The 14,190-nt window shown below is 35.8% G+C and overlaps 1 protein-coding gene across 1 annotated transcript in view; it reads right to left on the reverse strand.

Moving 5' to 3' along the window:
• DNER (delta/notch like EGF repeat containing) overlaps positions 1-14,190 on the reverse strand; it is a 125,576-nt gene that overhangs the window by 52,183 nt on the left and 59,203 nt on the right. The window contains exon 4 of the mRNA XM_057417119.1: positions 12,437-12,603. Coding sequence (XP_057273102.1) covers positions 12,437-12,603 — 167 coding nt within the window. The remainder of the gene's footprint in view (positions 1-12,436; positions 12,604-14,190) is intronic.

The raw sequence follows: 14,190 nt of genomic DNA on the forward strand, positions 1-14,190 counted from the left end.
TAGCGGTCTATGCTAGAAACAATGATCCCTAAACCATATCTTCAAAGCAGGAAAACCTCATGTCCAGTATAGATATCATCAGCTTGAATATTGCCTCCACAAGCTAGCTAAGTATTCTAAAAGATCAGATTAAAAATATATATATACATGTACTGGGTATCGTTCCAAATGTCTAATGGTCTGTTTTGGCTAGCAAACATTGCTGTAATCTGCTGACCTCTTCAATGCAAGCCAATTTATTCTGGCCTTAATACACACCCCATTTTTAACCATCTGTTCAAAGATGCAGCCAGAACTATTTCCTTTAACAATTGAACGAGATTGTCACTGGCAACCATGCAATTATATGTGGATGCTTGAAAGAATGTGGTATTTAGAAAATGTCTTTGGGTTCACATTTGCTTGTCTGAAGCAGATTGTTACATATTCTTCAGGACAGTTCCCTAAAGGAATATTAAATCAACCTGCTTTGTACTTTCAATCTTGTTACTATTTTGGTATCAAAAGCCCTTAGGCAAAACACTGGAAAAAAAATCATTATTCACATTGGAATGCCACATATTTTCCTGCAATTCCTAATTATTTTGCCTAATTTCCAAAGACAAGAAAAATAAAAACATGGCTATTTATTTTCACTCTATAGAAGTTGCATACAACTTTCTGAGATCTCCAGCTTTTAAGGCTAGAACGAGCTTGACTGATCACCTATATATGGCATCCTGCTTAACTCGGGTCACAGCATTTCAATTAATTCCATCTTCAATTCTCATAACAGCAACTGAACTAAAGTGAGTTTTAAGTTCTATTTTTAACTTCCAGATAGGAGAATAATTTCAGAAGCATTCTTACAGCTCCCTTCGTCTAAGGTCTGGGGAGAAACATTACAGCTGTTTATACCAGAAAGTAATTTTGTTCAGTTTAATCTGCCTGGTTTTCTAGAGCTAGTTAAAACATAATGACATCAGAGTATTTTAAGCTGAAGAATTGAGGATAGGGCTATTTATAGTAACGCTACGGAAACAATTTTAAAGCCTAATAAATCATAATATGATCTGAGAAGTCATTTGGATTGCAGAGGAGGCATTTTTGAGCTTTGTGCACACACATTTGATAGCCTGAGAAATGCCTGCATGATTTCATTGCCAATATGCTTGGTAACATAAACTGCAGCTCATTCCACTCTGGTAGTTTCACCTGCTTACACCTAGGAGCACAAAGTACATATGCTCCTGTTTCTCTCACATTAAGAATGAAAAATAAGGAATAAAGTCAAAATAAAAGGTGACAGGTGTCATCATGTCTAGGGGCATTCAGCAAGGTCATATCATGCCATTAGATTACCACTACTCAAACATTCATTGATTAATTGTAGATTTTCTAGGATACACAAACTGATTTGCTTCCTTTGCAATTCCCATTTCTGAACAATACCTTCTTTCTATGCACAGCAGGCTGAGGTCAGCAAGCTGGTCCATGGTAGACTGCCAAAATAAGGAAGAGGAGCTAATAGGCCACCAACTCTGAACATTATCTGATTGCATATTATGTTAATGGAAGACACAAATTGAAGCCAGCACTCGGTATGCACCCAATGCTATTACACACTCTTGCCCACTGCAATTGGCTCAAGAGTATTCTTCAGAGTGACTGTATGTATTCCAACGTATATTCATCTATGGTTGAAACAATCCTATGAGGGTGGTGAGGTACTGGAACACATTGCTCAGAGAAGCTGTGGATGCTCCATCCCTGGAAGTGTTCAAGACCAGACTGGACAGGGATTTGAGCAACCTGGTCTAATGGAAGGTGTCCCTGCCTGTGGCAGGACATTTTACTGTATGTAAAATCATACAATGGAACTGTATGACTTTAAGTTTCCTTCCAATCTGTCCTGGGTTCAGCAGTAGCAGCCATTTTTCTCCTCCTTAGTAGCTGGTGCAGTGCTGTGTTTTCAACTTCAGTCTGAGAAAACTGCTGACAACACAGAAATGTTTTAGTTGTTGCTAACTAATGCTTATGCCAATCAAGGACTTTTCAGTCTCTCATGCTCTGCCAGTGAGGAGGGGCACAAGAAGCCAGGAAGGAGCAGAGATAGGACACCTGACTCAAACTAGCCAAAGGGATATCCAATACCACAGTATGTCATGCCCAGTATCTAAACTGGGGGGAGTTACCCAGAAGGGACTGATCACTGCTCAGGTCAGGCTGGGTATCAGTGGGCAGGTGGTGAGCAATTGTATTGTGCATCAGTTATGTTTATTGTTGGGTTTTTTCCCCTTCCCTTTCTAAGTTTTATATTCTCTCCCCTTGTTATTTCTTTTATCATTATTGTTAGTAGTAGTTTTGTATTATTCTTTAGTTACTGGACTGTTCTTATCTCAACCTGTGGGGTTTACACTCTTTCAATTCTCCTTCCCATTCTGCCAGAAGCAAGGGGGAAGAAAGAGGAAAGTGGTAGAACAGCTGCATGGTTCTGAGTTACCAGCTGGACTTAAACTATGACACAACCCAAACCATTTTATGATTCTGTATTTTTACAGCAGAAATACAGTAATGGCTCTCTACATTAAAGTTCCAGTTTATAAAAAATATAGCTCTATGAGTCCTCCTAAAGGTTTCTTAGATGAGAGGGTATGACTGCCAAGGCGGTTGGACACTCACAATGAAGCATCAGTCCCCAAGTTCTCAACTTATTTTTAGCCTGGTTTCCCAAGGAAATGAGACAGCAGTGAGATGTCTACCAGTTTCCATCTGTTCTGTTTTCCTTTCTTAACACTTTCCCACACCAAAAGCTTTTGGGGTCAGTAGCCAACTTCAACATCTTGCAAAGCAGTGGAGTTTTCAAAGACACTATGTGCCTACAGCTTCCCTGGGCTGTATACAGCCTTAGCACTACGGGCATTTCTAAGTCAAAGTGGGCAGGAAAAGACTAAGGTCCCCAGAACAAGGTTGTCTCATTTCTCCACTCCATTCCTGGTGTACAGTACTTATTCACAATTTGGAAAAAGGGAAATTGGCATACATACAGTTGTAAGAAAAACAGTATCGGTCCTTCAGGAGCAAAGCGGTGGTATTGGGTGTGCCTGCACCACATCATCAGTTCATGTCATGTAGTAACATAATGAAGCTATAATACTTCTAGACCTGATTTCAGCTTCTAGAAACAATATGGCTGCTGTCAGAACATATTGAACCATAGTTTAGAAGCCTTAGTGATGCAGAATAGAAGCTACATAAGTACATCTGCTAGCTCATCCACAGATAATGGAAAGTTACAGAATTAACCTAAAGTGTAAGAGATCAAAGAGGAATTTGCTGTTTGACCACACCTCTCACACCACAGGAGAAAATGTTATCCAGCAGGTTAAATAGGAGTGATCAATATGCTCAACCTTTTCTTTTGTGGCCATTGAAATTTGCAGGCATAAGAATAATTTAAAGAAAGGAAGCTGGGGGAAGGGGATTGATTGCAGTACTCTACAAAAAAACTACAAAGGGAAGGAGATGTAAATTCTAGTCCTTCCTCCTAAAATTTTATGTCCAAATTTTATTCAAAGATTATTCATGTCCATAAGACTTACAGTATCCATATATCATATGATATAGCTAACATTCAAGACTATGAAGCCCACCATAGAAGTCTATACTAATCACTGCCATGCTTAAGTACCTTTTTGGATCTAGGCATGAAGCAGTAAATTCAATTTAACTTGCAAACCAATTTCATTCTCTTATGGCATTGTGCATCACAATCTCAAATAGTAGTTATTCATCTAGCAAATCCAGGAGGGCTCAGTGCTTCTTACTCATTCATGGAAGCGATGTTCAGCTCATTTTAGAGACCTAACAAATGAAAAAGCGTAACAAGATGTCCTCATGATAACACTTGATTGTGAAAATTTACCTTTACATGTTGAAATATTGTGAATTGATTCACAAATAACACAGTCATTTATCTTTTTTTTTCCATGACTCTAATGGTCAAGGTCATTAAGGCCTATCAATACTCTCAGGGCACTGACACTAACACTGTTCTACAGATTCTGAAAAAATGGGTCAGGAATCCTTTCCTAGTTTGCCTTAGGATTATTTTCATACATAAGCATAAAACAGTAAGTGAGAAACAGGTAGTTGATGACATTAGCAATCTCTGATGCAGTGCTTCTGTGCCATCAGTGCCTTAGGATATTTGCACAGAACATCTGAGATCACTCTGTAATGATACTGCTAGGCAACATAGCATCTGGGAATACAAAAATACAGCTGCAATCACAAAACTGCTATTTTGCTCAGAAATAGCATTTTTGATAAGTGGTACAGCTCTCCCAAATTTTATACAGATCAGAATGCTTACTGTGCTTTGTCACAGAAGCCTTGGTCAGATACTACTTTTGAAAGTAGATACAGATTTTAGTGAGAATCAGTTCAAGAACTGTTTGAAATACTTTATTTTTCAAAAATTTGAATGAAACAGCAATTCAAATAGTTTTTTGTTGTGCTGGAAAGTGACTGTAAAACTTCTCTTGTATTTTTTTTTCTTCTCCAAACTGATGTCATAGTCACATTCAGTTTAAAAATAGATATACTTGCTTCTTTCATTACCAGTACCAAAAACTCATCCTGGGCTCTGAAAAATCAAACGTATGCTTTCTTCTTAGATGTAATCACCATTACAGTGATAAAGATAAATGTGCTGCTGGTCAAGTTATATTCTCAGTAACATTACTGGAATTCTGTCAGGGACAGATTGACAAGTACAGTGTTACACAAGTGTAACAGAGAGCAAAAAAAAATTGGATATCAGGAAATTATTACCAAAACTTTGGGAAGAAATAGCACACAGCTTGACTTTCAAGCCAGAGCTCAGTTTTGCAGGACTCGCAGTTAAAATACATTTATGAACTAAGCAAACCAGTTGGATTCACTTAGCATAGAGAAATCCCCAACCACATGTTCCATTACATTTCCTCTAAAACAAATGCCAACTTCTGAATTTCAATGTTACTAAACAATTACCCAACTTAATACCTTGACTGGACCAAAACCCATGATAGGATTATGAAATAGTCAGCTAACAAGAGTATACTTACACTTACGAAACCGCTTGCATACAGCTTATTAAGGAGACGTGACAGTAGCTTAGAGTGTGACCTTCTGTCACGGCTTCAAGGACTCTGCTTACTGTTCAAAATAATGGTGAAAGCCCAGTGAAGGGTGACAAGACTAATTTTCTAATAGATTTCCTATATTGCAATTCCCCTGTTGTGTGCTTATTTATCAGCATCTCAACAATGTTGCCAAGCTGGCAGCAAAACATTTTGGGCACAAATGTAGACCACCAGAATCTCTGATACCACACTTTCCCAAGGTAGTTAAGTGTGGTGGAATACAAATGGAATAGCTGATAAGGGGAGCTGCGGTAGAGGGGATGGCAAGGTTGGCCAGGATTTACCTAGAGTGACTGGTTCACATTAAAGACTTATGAGTAGCTACCCTACTTTTAAATACACTGTTCAGCATGTTACACTACTAGCTGAAGATCTCAACTCATATTACAAGCATTATTAAAATGTGCCTCACATTTCCCTTTAAGTTATGGATTGCCATCCTTATTTTACATATCACTTAAGCAGTTTGCCCAAGATCTCACAGTGCAACAACCATGTGATCAACTGAATGTAAATACCTTGAGTGTGAATTGGTCTGAAAAGTCCTATAGGAAGAAAGAGAAATCTTAAACAAACAAAAGGTATCTTGCCAAGCATTACATGTTTGAGCAAATGCGTTTCCGAAGAAAATAATTTCCCACTGTTACTTGCTAGAAGTGGAAGTGTATAAAATTAATTATAACATATTACTTCAAGATTACTCTAAAGAGTAAATTATTTAGATGCTATCTTAAAACAATACAATGTATTAAAAAAGTAAATAGTCAAATGTTTACATCTGTTTACATGTGAGATGAGGTCCACATAATTTGATCATAAAGGACAGTGCAGGATATTGATTTTTATCTTATTTATAAAGATACCCTTTCTTACATAGCCTAACAGCATTCTTCAGAATGATTTGGATATCAGATAAATGCTTAACTTTTTGCCTTATAGGATGATCTTTTAAAAAAGTAACTGAAATTAACACTTGACTGAACTTTTTATGCTCTTCACACTTCTGCTGCTGCTATTATTTATCAAACAGCCACTTTCTGCAAGGTTAGCTCTCATGCCCAGAACCCCAGGGAAATGTTCACAGCTGAGCACAATACTCAATACTGCCTATAGCAGGGCCCTTCCAAGCAAATTGCACATATAAAAATGAAAACCCCATTAACTGGAGCACTTGTCACCGTATTCCCCCAGCAGCAAGGCTGACTTGCACAGAAGTAACTAAATAGTCATACACACGCATTACTGCACAACAGCAGAGCAGCAGAACTGCATGAACACTCTAGCTATGGCATGTGCAAGGCGTGATTATTGTGACTGCGCATAAACCATGGGTTAAGAGCTCACACAGATGCTCAGCTGACACATGGTAACTTGTTAAAACTAGAGTAACTTGATTATGTGGCGTTCCATGAATTCAATTCACACATCTCCTACTATGAAATAAAATTGTCCTATTTTATTTTTGCTTAAGTAAAAACAATTTCAACATGCAGCAAACTGCTTTCTTTTGATGAAAATATGTCTCTGTTTTAAAGATGTGTAACAACACAAAATACAGCATCCAAAAGACAGTTACAACCTGTTTCCTAATCTGAAATTCTATAGCTAGATAAAAAGAGCAAGATCAGACTCAGTTCTTTCAAACTATCTCTCTAGATTGCTTTTAATATAGTTTTTTGGACACTAAGTTTCATTTTGCCTATTCGATATGCCTTCAACCATATTAGTGGTGATCACTTGTTAGTGTATGAAGAGACATTGCAAAGAGATTCATTAAATAACCCAAGGAGCATCAAGAGAGCAAATAACTGCTCAGAGCAGAGATAACAAAGAAAATACTTTGATGCACTAGAAAGCCAGGAAAGGGAAATATTATCCTTTCTGATGCCATATGTACGTACGGTTCACACACTTTTTAAAATGCAACTGATCTCTTGTGCTTGAAGAGCCAAGCATTAATTTGAAAAGCAAATGAAAAGCAAATGAAAATGAAAGCAAAACTTCAGAAAGTTTTGTGGAATTCAAGCAAGCTGGTAGGTGATGGCATTTGAATAGCATCAGTACTCCTCGTAAAGATTCTACAGCATCCATTTCCAAATGTGTTCATACAGCTACCAAGTTTACTTAAAGAAATACTTTTAAAATACTTTATAATTATGGTTTACACTGATTAGTTGAATTGTATTGATCTAAAAGGCCAGGCATTTTGCAGAAAACCATGTTACACACCTGGTTTATACTAGTTTTTCTTTGCTGTGATGAAAACAAAGATATTAAAGATTGTACTGGAGGATTTATTTTCTATTCAGATAAAAATATTCATTCATATTAAATGTTAAACTTTCTGCTTTATTATCTGCAAGGTCTTATCTGAGAAATAGCAGATTTCCGTATATATTTCTTCTTTTTATAAGTAGATAAAAAAAAAACAAAAAATCTAAATGTAGCAATATCTCACGAAAGCTGCTTTTCAAGCTGCATCATGGAAGTAATAAATTAAGCACAAAGTCAAAAAGCAAGTAATTTCAAGACATTTACAAGCATTTTTTCAAGGTAGGTATACAGGTTTTTCTATCATATTACCTATGGAGGCAAAATAACAGCACCCAGCTGTTTGTTTTACTATTTCTCTGAAACAGCTCCCATCATTGCAGCTTCAACAGCAGGCACACCAATGCAGAAAAGCAATTTTTCCAACATTTTGTCCTAAAAGCTGATAAGAAGCAGGTTATGTCAAAAGAGTTAATATCCTAATAACCATGGTACAGACCTGAAAACATAATTGCATTTTTTTAATGTTACTGGGAGAAAGGAAAGAAATAGGTTGCATGCACACAGACAGCACTTCCAACTCCATGCTCTGCATTACATCCAAAATCTCTAAATAAGCAATAATCATACAATGTGTAATTTTATTACCCAATTTCAAAAAAAAAAAAAAAGTTATAATGGTATAAAGATTTTAATTAAAAGTTTTAGCATATGTTGGGTTTGGGATTTTTATTATTTTAATAGCAGACTGTGTTTTAGAATAAATGTTCCAGTTTTCAATCAGAGTGTGATTGCAGGTTTTAATAAAGAAAGATGCATGCAACAAATCATAGGAGATTTTTGAGACAGTTGCCATACAAGTTGAAAATGTCCTTCAAGATCCTTCAACAAGGCCTTATTTTCTAAAAGAAAATATAAATGCATTTTTTTCTTGAGAGATATTTAATCAATTTAGTAAATATTACACACTTGCAACGAGTCTGTATAGAAAATTTACATGTTCCTGCACATGTTCCCAAACTTTTATTCCATGAAAGAAGTGCTCAGTGTTGAGTGGATTAGATTCCAACCAAAACACCCTTTATTAATAAGCAGCACTTTCAACTCACCACAGGGATTCTTTGCTGTAACCTATTATCATTCATGAGTACTTGAGTCTGAAAGACATGCACAAACTGACAGGTTATCAGGGCACTCTTATCTTTTTTTTTCAGACTTGAAAAATGTATTTAATTTGATTTCAATTTTTCAAGATATTTTGCAATGAAGAATAGGTGTGCGTGACAGTAACGAGATAACGTTTTACAATTATTTTCAAATATTCTAGTACTATTAGTGTTACCATGATTGTATGAAAATCCTGAATTAAAGCACATATTGATAGGACATTTTACAAATCTTATAAATAATATATGTAAGAATAACTTATTAACTTCAAAGAATATTGGCAAGCTATACCTCTATTGAAGTAAAAGGCAGACTTTCCATGAATTCATGTTTTAAGTGTCAAATTCCTTGACCGCCATCTCATTAAAAATATGTTCAACTCCCTCCTGCTTCATTCCCCAACTATCTCTTTGGGAAATCCTGACATCCACCCATAGCAATCCGAAGAATACAAGACTTTTTGACTTCTTAACATCAAATGAAGCATTTTTGTTGCAAACGGTGAGCAGAAATCAACAATTCATGTGTCTTGTGCTACAGATCAACCACTTAGTGATTGCCTTTGTCTAGTAGTAACTTGACATTAAAAGCCATCAGCACCTTGCGATGTGCTCTGTGCTTCACCCTACACGTAATCAATGAGCAAATCAGTAATTTCGGAGGCTTTTTCATTTCAAAAACCTGAACCATATTGGTCCTTTTTTCCATTGGCTAATAAGTATACTTTCTAATAAAACATAGTAATTTATTTTAGAAGACTGGCATGTCTGTAGTACCAAATCTTACAAACTCATTACAGAAGGTGCAAGCCAGTCTTCAAGTTAGTACTTTTACCCATCTACTGGGACTTATTCTAGTGGGGTAAATGCTGTAATTAACAACATAATCATGCTGCATTAATCACAGCATCATAACTCTTTTTCTGCACTACAAAAGCCTGTTTGCAAAAGCAGCAACCATTTTATAAACCACATTATAGAAAACAGACTGCTCTTTTTTATTTAGTCGTATTACACTCTTCTCCTTCCCTTAAACCCTTCATTCTCATACAGTGCAGGTACTGTCTCTGGGGCACTACGATCAAGGTGCCTATTTTTAGATCTTAGAGACAGCATTCTTTCCATCCTCTAGACATTATGCCCTGAATCACATGATCAGAAAATCAGTACATTACTGCTGACTTTTCAATCTTGTCTAAACAACTTTAAACTTGTGTCACCATGAGGTAACACAAAACAAATAATATTTCCCTAAATATTTTGACATAGCCATCTTATTCAGAAAGATTTGCAAGAGGTAATTAAAGTACCTTGCTGAGTAACAAAACATGGAGGCAACACAGTCAGAAGTGACTCAAATAAGATGCAGACCAAAAGACACACACACAAAACCAAACAAATTCCCATGCTCAATCTATCTTCCCCATTTTTATTTTAGAGTTCTATTTAGAATTTTTTAAAACATAAAAGAAACGTATTTTACAGAATTCAAAAATTATAAGGAAAATAATCCTTTAAAAACTCATTTGAATAAACAGAAAAATTGTGAGGGGAAAAAGGGGAAAATATATAAAGTAAACTTATAAGATGGCATGGTCCACAGCCTTATTGTGTGATTCTGTACTTACAGCATCCTACACTATCCTGTGGCCGTGTGATTGTTCTACGTTAAGTACCTTCAATAAAAGCACATGCTACATTATTGCTCTTTTATAAGAAATCATCAAATGTGACTCATTGTACCTTAGAATACGTTTGACACGTATATCAAGAATCATACAGGAAGTGCTGAAACTCGCAATTTCCCTATTCCTTTAGTATTTCACCCTTCTTCTACTCAAGTGTTTTAATAAAAGTAATTTATTCTGGGAAAAGCTATAACTAAATTAAGGCCACATAGAAGAATTTACTCCAGAAAATTGTTGAGTTATCTCATTACTTTTTTATAGCATAGTACAGAGTTGCAGTGCCGCAGGAGTAAAAGATACGCAGAGGGAATGCTTCATACTCATTTTTCTCTGAAAAGCACTATAGATAATCCATCCATTTGCTAAAATAAATAGGATTTCTAAAAATTCAAATGCACTATAGCTGCACTCATCTTTACTAAGCACTCAAATGCTCCTATTCACGAATACATCACTGTACTATGGAAGTCTCCCTGCTGCTCCATGCATATGCATTTATGATTCATGATCTTTACATAAATTACACTACAACTGGAAAATTCTACAGAGAATTTCACTATCAGGAAATTAAGAAGAAAGACCAAAGAAAGTGTCAAAAAAAAACCCAGATGGAAGTAAAATTAGAGGTCTGAGAATATTTGTACTCCATGAAAGAAGCAAGATCATTAGTACAATTTTAATGAACTAAACCTTAGTTTGTATTCATCAAGGAAAAGATATATTTTCCCCTCATGTTACCTAAAACATGGTAAATTCAAAATAAAAATCTCAGTGACAGGAAGACAGCTACAGAGAGACAAGTAGGACAAGAAAAGCTATGAAAGAGTAAGAAAATATTCATTTTAGTTATCTAAATTAGTAGCTTTTGCTTTATGTCATGTCATGTACAGTCAAGTGGAGCCACCACAGAGCAACTTAAGCCTTCCGTTTGGGAGCTTATAGACCAGTTTATGCCTTTAGGTACTTCATTGGCAGCATAAGTCTTAGAAACTATCCTGTCTTCACCAAGTTGTTACATCCTTTTATCATACATTAACTACCACGAGGCAAATGCATAAAATAGGGAGTTTTAACTGTCATAATTTAAACAAAAAAATAAACTAAAGAAAAATATCTGAAAGTAACTGTCTTGGAAGGAAGTAAATAATAAAGAAAATAAAAGGAACTGGAAAATTATTTTATAAATAAATATAAGAAAACACCACTGACCATAATTGAATTATTATACCAACAACCTTCAAGCAATATCTTTGCTTTGTGACAGCTCAAAAAGGAGAGAGCATGGCATTACTTCTGCATTTGTGGGTTGGGTTTGAATTTGGCCCAATGTTTCTGCATCAGGATGCTTTTAATTTTACATTTATAAGCATGATAGGTTGCTGAATAACAATTTGTGGCAGCTTACTCTTCATTATAAGATATACAGAACTCAAGAATATTGCAATAAATGCTGTTATCACAATGACTTTGGTTTTCATGTAATTGGTGTAATAATCTATCTGCTCAAAGCTCAATTTAATTAAGTCTATTGTGTCTATGAATATATAGTGTATTAAATCAGTGTTATTTCCCATATAGTTACAAATAACATATTAGCCTATTTTCATTACGTCCCTTCTGCAAAGATACTTAACATTTATTTGGCCAATGAAACATATATTTCTAAGATTTCATACTCAGAGACAAAACTAGAAGAAAAAAAGTAATGCGAGTAAACAACACTGTTAGAAGATTAGATTTTCTGTTGTATTTTAATATAATTTTTCAAGTTTACTTGAAAAGTAAAGGCTCTTTACAAAGTATCCCATGATAAAATAACTGAGAAAGAAACCCCGAAACATTCAGAGCTATTTACTGTAGCATTTACCAAAAGCTTTATGGTTGTTTAAAATACAACATATAAAATACCTTCTGTTATCTGAAGGTATCAGGCAAAAATCACCATATACATTTTAAACTGAATTGTGACACCTCTGTAAAAATTTAGCGTACCTCTTGTGTGCGTTGAACGAACCAAGGTCCCAACATCTGGATCTTTCAGCAGCACTTAAATTAAAGGAATTACCTCTTTGTTTCTCTAAATTTGGGTAAACTATCAGCTGTCACATAAAGGTGATAAACAAAACATCAGCATGTTACTCACCAATAAAGTAGTTGTTTCCTAATGCAAGCATTTCTTCAGAAAGAACAAGTCCACCCAGTGCCTGGAGAAGAGTGACACTTCTGCCATCAATAAGTGAACACTGTTTAAATCCAGTGGTTGTGACCTTCCATAGCAGGATAAGAGAAGCAGTAGCATCTTGCCTGATTCTGGCAAAAGAAATTATAAGAATATTTACACTAAGGGAAATTGGCGTTATTAAGAATTACATCACTGCAGGACAAAAGTTTATCCACAAAGTAGAAAAAATTGCATGTAGCACACATGGAATCAAGAAAAGGCCTGGAGGTTTTTAGCATGTCCACAAAAATAAAAAAATGCTTCAAGAGTAATATTTAGTATTAGAGTCTCAATTTTTAATACTTGAAGGGCATAATCTTATTGGCCATGAATAGTTTTACATGAACATTACATAAGAGCATTCCTTCTCAGTTTTTCTATTTATGCCTTTTTGAATAGTTCCTCTGTTCTGTATCTACATCATTTTCTGCAGCTGAACTACATCCAGCCCTCTTGTTTACTAAAGAACATTAAATATTCGTTCAATACAGGGAGACAGATCCTGGTAGAAATCTTCATGTTTGACATACCAGATTGAAGGTTCAGAACAGCTTATTCTTGTAAATCAAATGAGTCATGTAATGGTCCCAAGGTCACTGAGTACATCCTGCGCTCCTAAATACCGACAGACTGGGTAAGTATTCACAACTGCATATGTACTGTCGGCTCCACTAGGGAGCACTGCATCTATGTCAGTGTTTCTTTCAGGATACTTTTTTCCTTACTCAACCCCACAAAGAAGAAATAAAATCCTGTCGTGTTTCTGGCAAGTGCCCAAACACTGGCATTAATTTCCTCCAAAGGAGCCCCAATATGTTTGAAAGATACTCCAAAAATTCAAATGCAACTACATCCAACTTCTGAAAACTGGTAATTCTCTCTTGGTGAAAAGAGGCCTAGAAATACCCAGAGATGAAGTTCTGGTCCACGGTTTCCTGTACTGAAATTGTTTCAATCCTGCTAAAAACACAAGGCAGTTTTTCTCTTGTTACTTCTTATTTGCATCTAAAACAAGAAATGAAAAATTTTGTAACCATGTTTGATGCAAGTTGAAAAAAAAAATTCAACTAGACATCATTAGAAGCAAAATTTTGGACAGCATTTTGAGTCTTCTTTAAGAACAATCGAACCCTCATCGCTACTCCTAAAGCTGACCATCTCACTATGAGAACAGGACAGCAGCCTGTTTTACAGTTCAGGTCATGACTGACAATCAAAGCAAAATAAAATTATTAAACTGAAATTATTTTCCTTTCAGAGATAACAGTTGAACCAGTGATGTTACTTGGACCTGTAAGGGAAATAATAGAATGAGCTAAAGATAGATACTGACCTGCAGTAATCTACCTAGATATAAATCACTGCTAAAGATATATAGTGTGAAAAAATAACTGCACTCTGCAACCTCCTTTAAGATGGGGTCCCTCCAACAAGGGTCCTAAATACAGCTGTATCATCCAAAACCACCAGCTTATTCCTGATTTCATTAAAAGACACTTGTTTGCTTACAGATTCCACCCAACCAGAGCATCCGTACTTAGAGATCTCTTCCTGACTTAGGCTTAACACTCATGAATGGGCATGATGTGGGAAGAGTAGGACAGCTCCCACGTTTAACAGTTACTGCTCCAAATTGTCTGCAGCTTGTCTGCTTGCATCAGTTTGTTTTTTCCTGT

Source organism: Pezoporus wallicus, unplaced genomic scaffold (genome assembly GCF_028554395.1).
Source record: "Pezoporus wallicus isolate ANWC-B61680 ecotype Strahan unplaced genomic scaffold, APGP_CSIRO_Pwel_v1 contig_360, whole genome shotgun sequence".
Lineage (NCBI taxonomy): Eukaryota > Metazoa > Chordata > Aves > Psittaciformes > Psittacidae > Pezoporus > Pezoporus wallicus.